Raw genomic sequence first — 17710 nt, 5'->3', positions numbered from 1 at the left:
TTCTCCTTTTGGAAAGAGTATAGGGAATCCATTTAGAAAATGTTTAAAATAAACATTAACATTGAGCTTATCCTTTTCATCTCAGTCATCAAGGTAAACAATCACAAAAAAAAACCCTTTAGAAACAATCTGATTTAGTTCTCTTTTTCTGGCTCCAGAGTTCTCAGTCATAGATTATTTCAATTCTATAGTAAGAGTCCTATTGAATTTTCTAAATCCCTAAAAAAAACAACAACAACAACAACAAAAAAAAACCACCACACACCTGGAGGGTGAAGGGTGAAGAGGCAAGAGACTATGTCTGTCCTGTTCCCCCATATATCATCCACTCAAGAAATGGTAGGTAAAGACAAGAGCACACTAAACAAGACAGAAAAATCCCCTACCCTCATGGACCTTCCATTCTAATTGTGTCTTCAGTACCAAGGACAGTGGCTGAAAGTTCCTGTTCTCTGGTTGAGTGAAATAGCAGATACGTGAATGAAGTTGCCCCTTGTGTACACAAAATTTGTTCAGGGCACTCTTGAACCAGGTAGATGGGGGTGTGAACAGTACAGGAACAGTTAGTGCTACATAGCAAAGTTCCCAGGTGATCATAGGTGTGATCAAAGACAGTCCTCAATTCAAGCATATCATTATTCAAACAGATTTTTACAAAGAGGTATAATCTACATGCCATGAAAATCCACCCATTTAAAGTGTCCTATATAATGTATTTTAGTGTATTTATAATACAAGGTTTTGTCACCTTCAACACCCTTCCTAATTTGTGGCTCAAAGCAAAGTCCCTGAAGATAGCAGCCTTTGGAAAGGTAAGGGGTCAGGTATTTTAAAGAACTGGATCTTTCATGAGGTCACCTTTGCCCTGTGTAGAGAAAGCATGACAACATTTTTATGCTTCTTATTGTCCCAGAGTATTTCTTTTGAGGAAGGGGAACTTAATATCATATGAACTTAGCAGTGTTTATTAGGCTTCTATTTGAAACACTACTCATTAGAATGACTTCTTCTCAGGTGGCGCTAGTGGTAAAGAACCCACCTGCCAAAGCAGACAACATAAGAGACAGAGGTTCCACCCCTGGGTCGGGAAGATCCCCTGAGGAGGGCATGGCAACCCACTCCAGTATTCTTGCCTGGAGAATCCCCTGGAGAGAGGAGCCTGGTGGGCTACCGTCCATAGGGTCGCCAAGAGTCAGACACAACTGAGTGACTTAGCACAGCACAGCACTCATTAAAATTCTCTGATGTCTCCAGAGTAATTGTCGATAAAAGCATTTGCTTATCAAGTGAAAAATCAAATATAATACAGTTAAGAGAATACTTGCCTGAAAATGATCATCTCTGACTTTACACTTGGACTTACCATTACTCGCTAGGTAATTTTAGGAAAGGCCCTGAACTATTTGGGTCTCAGTATCTACATTTGTGAGGGAGAGAGAATGAAATCATAACTACCTTCTCTTCCAGGTCATAACTTTTATACACTTATTTGAAAGCAGAGTACTCTGCTTAAATATAATTGGGTGATTTTATTATTTTAGAAGGACTCCCCTTCACATTCACATGATCCTGATTCGCATTATGCGATATTGGTAACAAAACAGGGAAAACAAGCATTTTCAAAGGTTGAGTGGGGTGAATGTAAAAGTGAAGAAGTTTAAAAAAAAAAATCTTAGGACTCTATGATTTTGGACTATCACCAGATTGCTTCACAAATGAATGTCTCATATTTTTTAAGAATCAGTCTTTTTGGGTAAAGAACAGGATCTGTTTCCATGCTCAGACCTTGAAATGCAGTAAACGCTCAATAAATGCTTGTTGAAGAATGAATATATTTTAGATAGCAAAAATGCAGGACATAATGTTAGTTTAGGTAGAGCGAACTACATAAGAGGGTCCCATATGATCACATGTTAGAGACTTAGTGAGCCCACAAATGCTAACTCCCTCGACAGTGTGAAAAGTTTGCCTCCTCACCAGACTTCTCTGCTTGTAATAAAAGCTCTGCATCGTGTGGGCATCATAACAAAGGTATCTACTGAAGACAATTATTCTTTTACTGCTTTAAAAAAAATGCCAATATATAAATAGACGTTCATTTTAAATATCTGGAACTAATCTTAAAAACCCTTAATTTAATTTTTAAAATTAGTCATTAAACCAGAGAAATCAAAGGCCCAGAACAGCACAAACCATGGAACTAACCTGTTTATTCTTTAGCACAGCCCCAAAACATCTTCCAGCAGGTCTTCCCTATATTACAAAAGATGTTTCTTTTGTCTTCCGTTGGACAAAGCTGAAGCTTCTCCTATTTTCACTCAGTCGAGTCAGCCAGTAGATTTCTGGCAAACTGTCAGGAAGTGACAGTTGGCCTAATTCATAGAAATGATTGATTTACCTTCTGGCACCTAATGACCGGGCAGGAAACAGGAGGGAAGTCTTCCTTCTCCCTTGACTCTGGCTCTCAGGAGTACCACTGTCTCCACGCACTGTGGGTTTCTAAATTCATACACAAGGAGCCCTGGGAGTGATTGCCAGAAGACACTTTCCGTTGGGGACTCAATGGCTTCTTTTAGGCACCCTCCCACCCATTTTTAAGAAAATAAACTGCAGTACCCTAGCTCTTGCATAAGGGTGCTTGGCTGAGAGAAATGGCCGATTTCCCTCAATCGTGTTCCATTGCCCTCTGAACCCCTCCGTAGACTACTGACATGCTCAGGAACAGGAAGAGAGAGGAGGCGAGCAAGGACCTTGTCCCTTCCTGTAAATCCTTTTCTTTCTTGCTTGCTTGTTCTCTTTCTCTGTTCTGGGTCTGAGTCGAGGCATACCAACTGTTACTTGTGGCATGCTGGCTCTGAGTTGCAGGCTTCCCTGGTGGCTCAGATGGTAAAGATTCTGCCTGCAATGCAGAAGACCTGGGTTCGATCCCTGGGTTGGGAAGATCCCTTGCAGAAGGGAACAGCTACCCGCTCCAGTATTCTGGCCTGGAGAGTTCCATGGACAGAGGAGCCTGGTGGGCTACAATCCATGAGGTCGCAGAGTCGGACACGACTGAGTGACACATGCACACACACACGCGCACACGCACACACACACACACACACACACACACACACACACACACACGTCAGATCTAGTTCCCTGACCAGGGATCGAACCCGTGGCCCCTGGATCGGGAGTGCAGAGTCTTAGCTACTGCACCATCAGGGAAGTCCCCCAAGATATCTTTGCTTGACCCAGCATTTACCAACACAAGAGCTTCCCAGTTGAAACATACACTCTGAGAATACACCAGAGTCCTTCATTCTCAGCTGATTGTGGGCCACACACTGCAGAGCTGCAGTGGAGCGAGTGGTGCCCAGGGGCCTCCTTTGCCTGCACAGGGCAGACAGAACCAGGGCAGCTTTTTATTTGCCCTAGACTTAAACTAGCTCTTCCTTGAAGAAACACGAATGCCTTTAAAAATGTAAATGCCCAGGTCTTACCCCCAGGTTACTTAAATTTCTGGAATGAGGCCTGGGAAGTTTCTGTGTAAAATACATCCTTAGGCGATGGTAACATAGCTAATTAGTTAGAAATTCTTGTCCTGAGACTTATTTCTAGACACAACTTGACTTTCAAAGGAAGTGGGGCAGGGGAGAGTGGACCCTCTTTCCAAGAAATAGGAGACACTAGGCCCCGTGGTATATGAAATGGAAGTCTGCAAGAATGGAAGACTTCCTAGACCTTCTGCCAAGGGCTGGGGGTGGGGGCTGCTCCATCCTTCCTCTGCTCCAGCCACATGAAAGGAGAGGAGGGGTCAGAGAGAGAAAGGTGTCTGGGCCTTGTCTCCACCGGAACAGCTCCTGGCCCTGGTTTATCTTCAAAGGCCATCTCCCCCAGGGCTCTGATCAGTAACAGAGAAAGGGCCACTCTTTGTACAGCATACCACATTTAGCAAGTCTGCCAGCTGAGAGGACAGAGGAGTCAGAGTACCAGGTGTTTATTTAGAGGAGTGCTTTCCGACCCGGGGTATGGGCGCTGCAGGGCAACACTTGGTAATGTCAGCTGATGTCCTAACCTGTTCGGGGCAGAGAGAGCCTAAACTGGGAGGCCAAGGTGATAGAAGAAAAGAGAGCTAGGAAGAATCTGGGCTGCTGGGGAGAAATGTCCTACAGGGTTTCCTTTCCCTAGACCTTGACGCCTCTTTCTCATCCCAGTTAGCATGCTGGGAACAATTCTTGAATATCATTCATTTGTTCCACCAATCAACAACTGTATAAATTACTAATTATGAACTCACTGTCCCTTATGAAACAGAGAGTAGGAAAGCAGAAATACTTTGCAAGTATCTCATCATAATGTTCAAAGAGGATGCTGGTTTTGTGCACAGGTAAGGCCTTTACTGTTGCTTTGCAGAAACTAACAAATAACTGGATACATTTAGAAAAATGCATTCTGGATATTGCACCTGATGGCCTCTCTGTGCACAAAAACTCGTTGAACAATTCTAAATGTCTAACTCTATCACCATAGGTACAATCAAATGGGTATAATTTGCCTTTTCTATGTACAAATATGAACTGGTATTCAAGGCCAAAATCATCTTTTTGACAACGAATTTTATCTTAAGCTTAGTAATGCTAAACTGAATATTCCAGAGGGACTAGGTGCAGTTCACTTACTGAGAAATATTTCTTAGGTATAAATTCTGTGAAGCAGTTATAGTGACTGTATTTTATTTTTAATTAAAATTAAATGTGAATGCTATTCAGTGGGCTTTTATTTGCCATCTATTATGGGAAATAATATAATTTTCCATTTACAGCAATTATAAAAAGTTTACTTTTTAAACTATTTTCTTTAGTTCACATCATTTTAAGTTGAATAGATACAGTTAAATAAAAAAAATTTAGTAGAGGTGTTTTGCATTTCCAGGGAAATTCAGGATTATAGTAAATGGATGACAGTAGCTGAAGAATCAATTCATTCTTGGTCCCTTCCGGAGGGGGAAGGTACAGCCAACCAGGTTGTACTGATGACGTCACTTCAGATGTTCCGAGCCTCAGCCTCAGTGGTGACCACGCAGGAATTGAGGACTTAAGATCTTACTTCGGGAAAGGTAAGGTGAGACAGATGAAACATGGAATCTGCATACAGATTTTTACAGGTTCTAAAGTAAACCCATGTAGGACATAAGTAAGTAGCCTCCCCTACATTGCATTCATGGGTTCTGTGCTGTTAATTCTATAAACTGTCTCCTGCATGATACACGCCGCTGTAAGATCAGCCTTCCCACTGCTGACATACCGAATCCACGCTGAGACCACTGTTCCTCTCTCTCTCCATCCTAATGGACTTCGTGTTGCAGGCTCCCATACTCAGGTCCTGTTGCCCAGGAGACACTACCGTCCCACAGAGAAACGGTTACTAGAGAAGAACAGCGTCATCTCTGCATGTCCTTTATTGAGAAGGCAGGCTAAGATGGAGCGTGTTGCCTCCATCTTCAACTCCCCACCTCGGGTCATCCCCACTCCGCCCAGAATTCTTCTGCCCAGAATTGCTGGGTCATTTCTTGTCACACCCTCTTCACATGTGTCTTGGGGGCCATAACAGAATTCTAAGGCTCAGATGGCCTTCCCTGTCTTTTTAAAAAGGACACCATCCTGTGGTTGTTCCTGACTCCTTCCACTCCTGATGTGGGGATTAAATGAGATAACATGATTGCTTTTATTAATAATATGACCAAAAGGTGGAAAGTAGGAAGGTACCTTTTTTGCCATCTATTCTGCTTTTCATTATTGACAATAATTTTTATGTTTGCAAAATAACGATCATTCACTTTAAAATCCTCTTATATATATTTAAAATATGCATGCATTATATATATATATACACACACACACATATAATCTCAGATATGCAGGAAAAAATAGTTTATTCAGGTCATTTGGACTGACTTTGCTGAGAGAGTTTTTTATTTCCCTCTGGTCTGAAGATCTGAAATTTAGAAAACTTGAATAACTTGCTTTTTAATTTATTACTTAGGTTTTTTCCCTTTCCTTGCTCCTTTCCCTCCCCCTTTATTTCTGCAAAAAGATTTTCAAGTAGGGAAAAAAAAAAGAAAACCCACTATATTTGTGGTTTATCTAACTTGGATGATTTCCATAAATAAATGATTACATGACTAGTAAGAGTAGAAAAAAATAATTTAGTATTTCCATGAGATGGTAAATGTCATGTGTCTCATCCCAGTATTTAATGGTTTCTAATTTCCTCAAGCACAAACAAGAAAAATGATTAATGTCTTCCCTCCAACCTTTTCTCACCTTTTCGAGAAATTACTGAGATTCTTAATCAACATTTATACATTTAGATCACCTTGGTAATGACCAGCTTCTTGCTAACTTATTCAAGAACTTAACAAGTTTCAAAGGCAAAGAAACAGAACACTTTATTATAAAACTTATAAAATAATTAAATATTACACATATATTTTGACTTTTCTCTATAACCCATGTTTATTCAACACTTTTCCTCAGAATTAATTCACTTCCTCAAAGAAGCAAGTGAGAACACATAAGAATAGGCTATTAATAAATTAATTTTCCATAAAATAATAAAATGATAATTATATAAAGAAACAAGTTGAAATTTTTTTCAGAGGGCAAGAGGGTAGTGATATGGAGCCCTATATTTATTTTTATGATAAAATGGCCACTATTCTAGGCCAAGTCCAGGAGACAGAATATTCTAATCATTTCTCTGAGATTTGAGAATGTATGATTTTAATTAGAATGGAATAAAGGAGGCTCTAAATTTAACAAACAACTGTCTGGTTGGTTATGCTGAGTGGGCAAATCCCTGTTTGAATTGAAACTTTTAAAAGCAGTAAAATTGGGTTACATTCATCAAAGACATTGAGAAAGAGTAGAATTATATAAATATGCCCTTTATAACCACAACTCAAAAAATTACAGAAGGACACTGTCTTGTAAGTTACTTTGGTTTTGGCAAAATGGGGTGGTGTTTTTCCCATGGAGAACAATTTTAAGCTCATTGGTGCCTACCAACAGCTGGTTTCTGAAGACTGAACGTATCATCTGGAAGATTACGAAACACTTTTGTTTGTTGAAGTGTCTTGGCATATTATGATTTATTAATATTCACAAAGCTAGAAGATGGATGGATTTCTCAATTGCCACTGTGACTTTCCCCTTGTTAACCAGATCCTAGGGCAAATTTAAATATGTCAGTTGCTAGGGAAAAAAACCCACAAGTGGCCTCTAATTTTCCAAGCATCTCTGATAATACACGGGGAGCACCATGACTGACATCCTGTCCTTCCAAACAGGACTGTTTTGCTCTTTGTCTCCTCCTAGGCTTCCACCAGAAATGCACATGCTGATTCCCACTTGTTCGGCTAGCACCAAAAATGACGAGGTTGACAGAGTGTGTAGGGCAACAAAGTTTTGTGGTTATTTTTTTTTTTCTTTTTCTTTTCAGAGTGTGAAGTCCAATTAAATGGAGATCTTAACTTGTCCACGTTGCCCTGTTTTCAGAATATTCCTCAGAATACTTTTCAAGTTGTGAATTTTAGTCTTGGAGACTCTCTATATAAGCAGAATATACTTTAAACGATATAAGAAACAACACCACACACACACACACACACACACACACACACACACACACACCAGAGAAACGGGACATGAAGCTTGCTAGTCCAGCAGCAAGCACCATCGTGAGCACCATTTGGCGTTTGTACAACTCCTGGTCCGGGGCATCCACAGTTCCGGTCAAACTCTGAGCTCTGAGCAACAGTTAGGCAGCGTGTTCCGCCCACATCGGATTACTCCAAGTCTCAGTCTGTGACTTGAAGTCCGAAAGAACATTTCCAAAACCCACACTCTGAGGTTCCCTGGGGTGAGGTCTGTCCCCAAAGTTCACAATCATCTCCCTTGGTCAAAATTCAAACCTGTTCTCTCTCATGGCAAGCCATCACCTCCTTCCTGTAACAGTGCAAAGCAAAGCTGGTCTGTTTTTGCCAGAGTCTTTTGTGAGTCCGATTTGTCATTGCTTCCCATTTTCAAGTGCTTCCGAGTACCGTGTGTGTTAGGGAAATGAACAAGAAGGCTGTTCTCAAGAGCAGCCCCTCCAACACGGCGGTCGGCTCACATGGGGTTTGCAGTGTTCAGCTTTCAATGGAAAAGGGGCAGGTCTCTCCGGAGGTTGCGAGGTAAGACCCTGGCCCTGCCAGGAGGGGAGGGCGTCGAGATCAGCTCTTCCTGGTACATGACCTGCAGCACTGCTTGCCGTAGAATTTGTGGTTGCAGACGCCGTGCTGAGGAACAAGATGACACCAGCCAAAAAAGTCTACACAGGATGGATCCTCTAAGGTGAGAAGAGACGTTCGGCACATTAGGACAGGTTCTCAGCCTTTACCTTAAGGTGAGGGCCTACAGACAGAGACTTGGGGTCGACTTGCCTATGGCCCCCCGGGGTTCTTACATGAGACGTGAGGACTTTGCGGGGGGAAAAGCAGGATGAAGGCACCCAGAGGCACCATGAAAGTGAACGTGTTATTCGCTCAGCAGGATCCGACTCTTTGCGAGCCCATGGACTGTAGCCCGCCAGGCTCCTAAGGCACTGTAACCACTAACAAAATGTAAACAGGTTAGGGTTACTGGATTGCAAGTGGATGTTAAAAAAAAAAAAAAAAAGTCATCTCCAGCCTGAGCTTAAGGTCTGATCCTCCTGAATAAGCTGGAGACTACTGTTGTGCCTCCAAGGCATGTCCCCTAAAAACAACATCCCCGAGGGTGTTGTTAAGCCACTGGTTCTGTTTCGGAAGGCCTGGGGTGAGGGCCCAGATGTTTTTCTATTTCTAACAAACACCCCAGGGTTGTTGCCACTACTCCAGGCTCATTACTTTGGGGAGCAACAAATCTCATATATTGGGGGTTCCACACCCAGAGTGAAGGCCCAACTGTGACATTCTGTGCAAGTTTAAATCAACTCTCATGGCCAATTTGTGAAGACATGAATTGAAGTCAGCACCAGTCTTTTTAAACTTCCTTCCTTGTGTAGGATAACAGGTGTGATTATCCACTGGAAGCGGAACACGGGGCATCAGAGGCTTTTACCCCAAAGGCCACCAGGAGTTACAGAGCGCACATGGGGGTGCACATCCATTTTTCCTTCTGTAAGCATAAATGTGTGTTTTAGGAGTCAGGGCTCAGTCCTTTGACTGGATTTGCAAGGATTTTTTTTTAACTTTAGAACTATTTAGGGTCTACCCCTATACGTGAGTAAATGCTGGAATTTCCTCCTGTATGCCAGTCTTAAAGTCACCCTCAAGTCCCTGCAAACTGTACACCACCCACAGGCACCCAGTCACGTCCCTCCTGAATCCGCCCTCATGGCTCGCCTCTGAGCCCCGGGACACGGCTCAGAAGGCTCTTCTTTTTCTGTTGCTTTGCCTGCTGCTCCCAGTTTGTATCTGGTCTTCCTATGAACTGCTAACAGCTTCTTCCTTAAGCCTTGGTTCTTCCGCCTAAAGCTTCCTTTCACGCACACACTTGACTCCTCCCGCCCCCTCAGCGTACCCTCGGAATCCTTTTGAAATGGGCACACATCCCTGGCACACCCCTCCCCCTAACCCTCCCCCTGGATCCCACTCACCTGGAGTCAGAGGTACAGTCTCTACAGGGACTCACAGGATCTGGTCCCCAAGACGGCAGTGCCACCTCATCCTTTCGTTTCCCTGAAGCCTCTGCTCAGAGGTGCCCGCGCGGTTCTGCCTTCTCTGACCTCCCTATGAGAATGTCGGCCCCCAGGAAGGACTGCCTCTCCCTGCTTTGTTTCCCTACGTGCGATTTACTGGCATTTATCACGTCATGTGTTTACCTATGGCCGCCTCCTCTCCAGCACAGCAGCCTCGAGCAGACATCTGACCGACTTTCACTGCTCTGCTCCCAACACCTGCCACAGCGCGGCTGCTCAAGAAGCACTTGTTGAAAAAAATAAATTCCCTCCACCTCACGGCCAAAACAACCAGTTCAAGCCACACTAACTCTCCGCTTGTGTACAAGGATGAAATGGAGTTGTTCTTTTCTTTCCTACTAGTAAGACCTGGTTATATTCTGAAGGTGGAGTCTAGAGGATTAGCTGACAGGTAGGTAAAGAGTGTGAGAGAGGAGCATCAAGAATGACTATGGGATTTTGACCTGGGCATCTAGAAGAACGGGGTCATGTTTACTGAGATGGGGGCGGGGTGGAGGTAGGCACCAGGAGACTAGTTTAGGATATATCAACAGAGATACAAGCACCACATAAGAAGAAGACTTTGCCTATGTGTCTATATGTATATAATCTTCAAGTTCAGTTATTTTTCAATACGGTGTCTTACACCCCAGTGTCTTAGCATGTACCCTAATCAGTCAGAATGTATGTCTGGATCAGCTTCTATTTAGACGGTAGAGATGATCCTATTGATGCAGTGGAAATATTGGAAGATACAAAAAGCATGGGCCTCACAGCACTATCACCACTTACCCCTCCTGAGATAAGCATGGAATTTCAACATCTAGCTTCTGCTGGAAGCTAGATGCAAGTCAGGAATCAGACGTGCGGTGTCTCACAATGCTGTCAGAGTTCAGTATTGCATTAGGTTATAGTTGTAATAATGATTACTAATAGCTGATTATTGAGTGTAATAGAGGATGAGTGTAATAGAGGATGGCATCACTGACTCAATGGACATGAGTTTGAGTAAACTCCGGGAGTTGGACAGGGAGGCCGGTGTGCTGCAGTCTGTGGGGTCGCAAAGAGTCGGACATGACTGAGCGACTGAACTGAACTGAACAGCTGATGATCTGAGCCTCTGTTATGAGTCTGGTATTTTGTTTACACTATTAAGGACAACCCCAGAGCGAGCGTCACATCCTACATGCAAACAATTGACAAGTATCATTGGCTGGATCTTCACATCCAGCGACTCCCACCACCACTACCCTTGTGGGACCTCGTCCCCTCACTGGACGTGGGACCTGCCTCCTGCAGAGAGGAGACAGGTCCTCGTTCTGTTCTAGGCCCCCTCCTCAGTGTAACTTCCAGGGATCCTCCCGTGCCATGGGGATGGGGATGGGAGAACTGGGAGGAATCCCCACCTGAGTAAAACTAGAGGCCCCACGTTTGGCCAGGAAGAAATGCCTGGGCCTGCGTCCTGCGTGTCCGCCTTCTCATTTTACTCCTCTTGATCCAAGGAGACCTGCCTCAGGCAGGAGGCCTGAGACAAGGGCCTCTCCTGGGAAGCCTTCCCCAGAGCCTCCTTGCACCATCCCTGGCACCAGCTAGAGCTCACCACCATCAGGGACTGCCCTGGATGTGTGTGCCTGGCACACCTCTCAGGAGGGCTCCTCACGTCGACTGTGGTGTGAAAGGCACCCCCTAGAGGTTGGGCAGGAGCTGCGTAACTGAATACAGCAGGTGTTGGACAAGTACTCCAGAGGGGAGGACTTGTGCATGGCAGGGTCCTTTACCTCTCTTGGCAGGAGCTGGACAGAAGTTGGTGTTACAGGCCCGCAGCACTGGAGGCTTCTGCCGCAGCAGACAACTCGAGGAAGGCCGGCCCTGCTGGACACAGTGGACCGAGCGTGTCTGCACCCCTCCGCCACAGGTAACGGTGCACTGCAGGAGGGGAGGAAACGGTCAGGAGTGGGCCCTTCCTGACGCCATGGGAAAGAAACCTCCGCGCCTCGGGACACTGCCAAGGCGCCTGGCGATGAAACAGGGACTGTCCAGAGCTGGGCGTATGAATCCACTCTCCTAACACGTTTTGGGAGCCGTTTGATCTGATTAGAAGGCTCTGAAGCAAATGCCATCTGCTTCCCCCAAGACCCTGTGTCTCCCAGTCAAGTAACTCAGGCAGAAGAGAGGTTCCAGGCATACAGAAGCTGCCACAGGAATGCAGAAGCGAATACACACACATCCAGCCAGTTCATCACAGTATTTAAAGAATTCCAGGCAACCTCTGCAGATACAATAGTGGAGGGGATGGTTCAGAACTTGGACAGCCAAAGAAATATAATGCTCTGAGACAGCTTAGGAATTATGTCCTCCCTGCCCAGCCAAATTCTGAGATAGCGTGGTGGATATTGTGTTTTGGAAAAGTCAATTATCTCACTGTCCAACTAAATGTATAAAAAAGACTAAAAAAGATTGTCTAGTAATTTTTTTCCAGGCACACACATAAATATATTTCCTAACAAAAGAACAAATAAGAAAATATTATCAGAGAAAAGATAGCCCTTTAAATTAATCTTTACATGTATTTTGCTTTTAAAAAAAGTTCATTACCAGTTCATTATCCTTATTATTTTTTCCTATTTTATTGTGGACAGGTGAGGACGTCCACTTGGGACAAGCATAGCTATGCAGAATGGCTTCTGAGAGGAAAAAATATGTTGCGGTAAAAAGAGTATGAGTTTTGGAATTAGCTCTAAATTCAAAGATAGCTGTATCGTATCCTTGTTACCAAATCATATCAGTCAGAAGATGGCTAACTTTGTGAAGAACAAGACAGTAACTATTTTAATTTGTTAATTGAGGTATAGTTGATATACAATATTATGTTAGTCTCAGGTATACAACAGAGTGTTCAAAATTTGTATAGATCATATTCCATTTATGGTTATTATAAAATATTGGTTAATCCCTTGTCTTTGATATATATACACACATATATACATATCATACATAGTAGTCTGTACCTCTTAATGCCTCTCCCCCTGCAGTAATCACTGATTTGTTAGCTACATGTTTTCTATTCCACGTAAGTGATAAACAGCATTTGATTTTCTCTATCTGACTAATTTCACCAGGCCTAATACCCTCCTGGTCCCTTGATGTTGTTGCAAATGACAATATTTCATCCTTTATTATATCTGCTGATGGGCACTTAGTCTGCTTCCGTGTCTTGGTTACTGTAAACGATGCTGCCACGAATGCTGGGTGTGTGTGTCTGTTTTGACTGGTGCCTTCATTTTCTCTGGATACATACGACGTAGGAGTTGAACCTCCGTGTCATCAGGTAGTTCTAGTCTTAGTTTTTTGAGGAACGTCCATACAGTTTTCCCCAGTGTACCAGTTTACACTCTCACCAACGGTACACAGAGGCTGGCTTTTCTCCACATCCTCACCAACATTTGTTCTTTGTGTTCTTTGAGACAATAACCATACTGAGAAGTATCAGGTGGTGTTTCCCTGTGGTTGTGATTTGCATTTCTCTGATGATTAGCAAGGCTGAGCATCTTTTTGTGCACTTTTTGGCCATCTGCATCTCATTGGAAAAAATGTTTATTCAATTCTTCGGCCTGCCTCCCTTTTAATTGGGTTGTTTTGTTTTTTTGACACTGAGTTGTTTATATGTTTCAGATATTATCCCCTTATTTTTCACAAACATTTGCAAATATTTTCTCCCAGTCAGCAGGTTGTCATTTCACTTTGTCCACGGATTTCTTTGCTGGGAACAAGTCTTTAAGTTTAGTTAGACGCCCTTTATTTAGTTTTGCTCTAGTTTCTCTTGCCAGAGGAGGCAGATCCAAAGAAAATATTGCTCCACTTTATATCCACGGATGTTCCTTGTTTTCTTCTAGGAGGTTTATGGTTTCTGGTCTGACAGTTCAGTCTTTAATCCATTTTGAGCTTATGTTGTATATGGTATGAGAAAATGCACTCATTTCTTTCCTTTACGTGCTGTGGTAGTTTCCCCAGTGCCACTAACCACCGATACTATTTTCTCCACTGTATACAACAGCCTCCTCCATTGTAGATTAATTGCCCCTAAGTGCATGGGTTTAATTGCGGTGGGGTCAGGGTCAGGGAGATGCTGCCTCCTGAAGCACTCAGCCAGGTCCTGGAGTGAGTGCCAGCCCGGGGCAGGCAAGGCCGGGTCCTGGGTGCAGCGGCAGAGCCCAGAGTGGCTGGCCAGCCCTGGAGATGGTGGTCAGGGGGCCGTTTTCTGACACAGCCACTGCGGGGTCCAGCATGTCTCGCAGCTTGTGTGGGGCTGGATCCCTGGGCTGCAGGTAGCCAAGGTGCCTCCGAGCTGGTGTAGGCCGCTGGTGGGGCTGTGGTTGTCCTGAGGCTGGAGTCCCTCTGCTGGTGAGCGGGCTGGGTCCTGCTGTGGAAGGCTGGGGTCCCTCTGCTGGCGGGAGAGGCTGAGTCTGCAGCTACAGCACGCTCACTGGGAGGCTGGGCTTGGCGTGGGGACTCCGGGCTAATGAGCTGGAGCGGGGATTACAGAATGGTGTTTGCGGAAGGACGGGCCCCCAGAGAGTCTGATGCCACTGTCTCTGCCCCAGGGTGTGTTCCAGCTGACGTCTTCTCCAGAAGACTCTGCAGGATCGGCGGTAGGTCTGTGCCTTTCTCAGCGTTGCTTTGCCCAAGAGCTCAAAGCACATCCTGTAAGAGCGGTGTGACTGTTTCCCACAGCGCGCTGGGATGCCTGAACGTGAGCTCCACTGGCCTGCAAGCCCAAAGCTTCTGAGGGTTCGTCTTCCTCGTGCAGACCCCCTGCTCCTTGGGGACGAGCTCTGCAATTGTGGTTTTTCTCTGAAATGTGCCCTGCGGCTTTGTCTCTCCCACCCATCTCATCATGGTTCCTTCTCATATCTTCAGTTGTAGAAGCTCTTCTCCGGTGAATGTGTTAGTCCGTCATGTCTGATTCTTTGCAGCCCCGCAGACTGTAGCCCGCCAGGCTCCTCTGTCCATGGGATTCTCCAGGCAAGAGTACTGGAGTGGGGTGCCACGCCCTCCTCCAGGGGACTTGTGTCTCCTGCATGGCAGGCAGATTCTTTACCATCTGAGCCATCAGGGTAGGTTCTGGTCTTGGTCCTCAATTGCTCTTCTGCAAATAGCCATTATTTCGGCATGCCTGCAAACCCCGACTCTGCCGTCGCACAATGGTATTTTAGGCTTTATGGGCCGTATGACCTTTGCTGTAGCCACTCGCCTCTGCACTAACGCAGCCACAGACAACACAGAAATGAGGATGGCTATCATCTAATGAAGTTTATCCACAAAATCAGGCCGCAGGAGGGGGAGAAGATTTGCCACTGGTAATTATTTGCTTATATCTGATCTAAATAATTCTGCACGAATCAATTTCCAAGTCTGTTAAATGAGTAAAATAATGGTAGAAAATTTAAAAAGAAATCCAATTTCATGGTGAGGCTGGCAGCACCTCTCAAGCTGCTGCTGCTGCTGCTGCTGAGTCGCTTCAGTCGTGTCCAACTCTGTGCGACCCCCACAGACGGCAGCCTACTAGGCTCCCCTGTCCCTGGGATTCTCCAGGCAAGAACACTGGAGTGGGTTGCCATTTCCTTCTCCAATGCATAAAAGTGAAAATCGAAAGTGAAGTTGCTCAGTCGTGCCCAACTCTTGGCGACCCCATGGACTGCAGCCTACCAGGCTCCTCCGTCCATGGGATTTTCCAGGCAAGAGTGCTGGAGTGGGGTGCTATTGCCTTCTCCGACCTCTCAAGCTAGAGTTGTTTTTTCTGAAGAGCTGTTAGCTATAACAATGCAAGGGTGAACCAAACCATAGCTTTGGATTCCTGAGGACATGTTCTCTCAGACTCAGCATCACAAACCAATCCCAGCTCATAAGCATCAAACCAACACATCTAAAGTTTCTTCCAAGTCTTCTGAGGAAAAGGACAGCCGTAACATCTGAGTTTAAAAGTTGTGTGTCCTTGGCTGATCAACTGCCTAACTCTGAGCTTTACCAGCCTCATCCACAAAACAGGGACAATAATACCCACAAGTAAGACCACTTCCCCAGTGGCTCAGCTGGTAAAGAATCTGCCTGCAGTGCTTGAGATACAAGAGACGTGTGTTCCATCCCTGGGTCAAAAGATCCCCTGGAGGAGGAAATGGCAAACTCACTCCAATATTCTTGCCTGAAAAATCCCTTGAACAGAGGAGCCTGGTGGGCTACAGTTCATGGGGTCATAAAGCACAACTGAGCGACTAGGCATACAACATCACCTCCAGGATGAAGGGAGGAGATAGATATGTGTACAGGACGTAACACAGTGCATAGGAATGGCTTGACAAATGCCAGCCATTATTGATATCACTCAGAAACACAAGAACCAAGTGAGTCAAGACTCTTGAGCAGCATTTCTAAAACACAGAAGACTCTAGCGGTGGTTTTAATAGCAGCAACAACTATGAACATTAGCCGTACCTTGGGACTAACTGCTTTGTACTACTTATTCATTGAAAAAAAAAAGAGAAAAAACCTAACTCTGCACAATATTATCATCTCAGTTTTGTAGATGTGAAAATGGAGGCTCACCGATGCTGGAACCTGCCCAGGAACTCAGGTCGGTCGGACAGGTCCCTAACAGCAGCAGTTGTAAACGGAATCTCGCTTAACTTAGCCCCCCTCAATCTCTGCGTGCTCACCTGTTGCCATGGTGATGAATACCACCCAGCAGCCAGACTGTACCCTGGACGGGCTGGACACGGCCCCCGGTTGCAGGTTTCCTCCAAGTCCAGGTTTGGTCTCTTAATATTGCGGCACCTTCGCTCGGGGAAAGTTATCAGCTTGCCTTGGAAGGCCTTCTCGCTGCATTTCATCTCCCTCTTCCTCACTCCCAGACCACAGCTCACGGAACACTGGGGGCCAAGAAAGGAGGCATCAGGGTGCCGGCTCCACCATCCACGCGTAATCAGAGGGATGGGCCTAGGGCAGGTCAGCCACAGCCCACCAGGCTCCTGAAGGCAGGGCCTCAAGTCCCACATGCTACAGAAGCCAGAGGACTGGAGTCACTTTGCCAAGGCCACAGCGTGGCTCAGCCCCACAAAATAAAGGCAGGCCCTGCCATGACACGGCACACAAGGTGAGTGAGACAGAGCCCGAGGGAAAGACAAGACCAGCAGACGATGAGGTCAGGGTCACCGTGGAGTGGTCGGATGTCCAGGGCAGGAGGCAGGGCGCAGGGACTGGGCTTACAGGCAGTTCAGGGGAAGAACCACAGATAACAAGCAACTGTCCTTCATCTTTACCTGCCTCTCTCTTCAGCTGGGATATACACTGAAGCTGCGTTATGGCAGGAAAAAACAAAAAGAGGATGGGGGGCTGATGAAATAAGTCTGAGAAAACCTGTTTTGCTTTTTTATGTGACTGACTGATATTTTATTTAAATATTTCCTTACTTCCACTATACACATTTTCTTTTTCAAAACTTTTAATTTTGTAATCGGGTACAGCTGATAAACAATGTTGTGATAGTTTCAGGTAAACAGCAAGGGAACTCAGCCATATAAATAAATACATGTATCCATATGTATATGTGTATCCCAAACTCCCCTCCCATCCAGGCTGCCACGGAACACTGAGCAGTTCCCTGTACTCTACAGTAAGTCCTTGTCTGTCATCTGTTCTCAGTACAGCAGTGTGTACAGGTTGGTCCCCAACCCCCTAACTATCACTTCTCCCTAGGCACCCAGAAGCTTGTTCTCTAAGTCTGTGAGTCTTTCTATTTCGTAAGTTCATTTGTCTTTAGATTCCACATAGAAGGGGTGTCGCAGGATATTCTTCTCTGACTTACTTCACTCAGCCCGACAGTCTCTAGGTTCACCCATGTGGCTGCAAATGGCATTAGAGAAAACCCGTTTTTAAATATTTTAAACAGTATTATGGGATATTGTACAGGGCC

The 17710-nt window shown here is 45.0% G+C and overlaps 1 protein-coding gene and 1 long non-coding RNA gene across 2 annotated transcripts in view; one reads left to right on the top strand and one right to left on the bottom strand.

The window, feature by feature from the left end:
- Positions 1–5891: 5891 nt before the first annotated feature.
- ADAMTS18 (ADAM metallopeptidase with thrombospondin type 1 motif 18) overlaps positions 5892–17710 on the bottom strand; it is a 147312-nt gene continuing 135493 nt past the window's right edge. Inside the window, exons 19-21 of the mRNA XM_040253487.1 lie at positions 16455–16667; positions 11523–11670; positions 5892–8373 (exon numbers count right to left, since the gene is read on the bottom strand). Coding sequence (XP_040109421.1) covers positions 8258–8373; positions 11523–11670; positions 16455–16667 — 477 coding nt within the window. The 3' untranslated portion in view covers positions 5892–8257. The remainder of the gene's footprint in view (positions 8374–11522; positions 11671–16454; positions 16668–17710) is intronic.
- On the top strand, positions 8133–12694 carry LOC120872831. Its single transcript, XR_005723351.1, has 4 exons — positions 8133–8218; positions 8301–8430; positions 11535–11659; positions 12384–12694. It is a non-coding gene; the product is annotated as an uncharacterized LOC120872831 (long non-coding RNA).

This window comes from Oryx dammah, unplaced genomic scaffold (genome assembly GCF_014754425.2).
Source record: "Oryx dammah isolate SB20612 unplaced genomic scaffold, SCBI_Odam_1.1 HiC_scaffold_13, whole genome shotgun sequence".
In the NCBI taxonomy this organism is placed as follows: Eukaryota; Metazoa; Chordata; class Mammalia; order Artiodactyla; family Bovidae; genus Oryx; species Oryx dammah.
The sequence above is the reverse complement of the archived record's forward strand: the minus strand, read 5'-3'. Positions and strand labels throughout refer to the sequence as shown.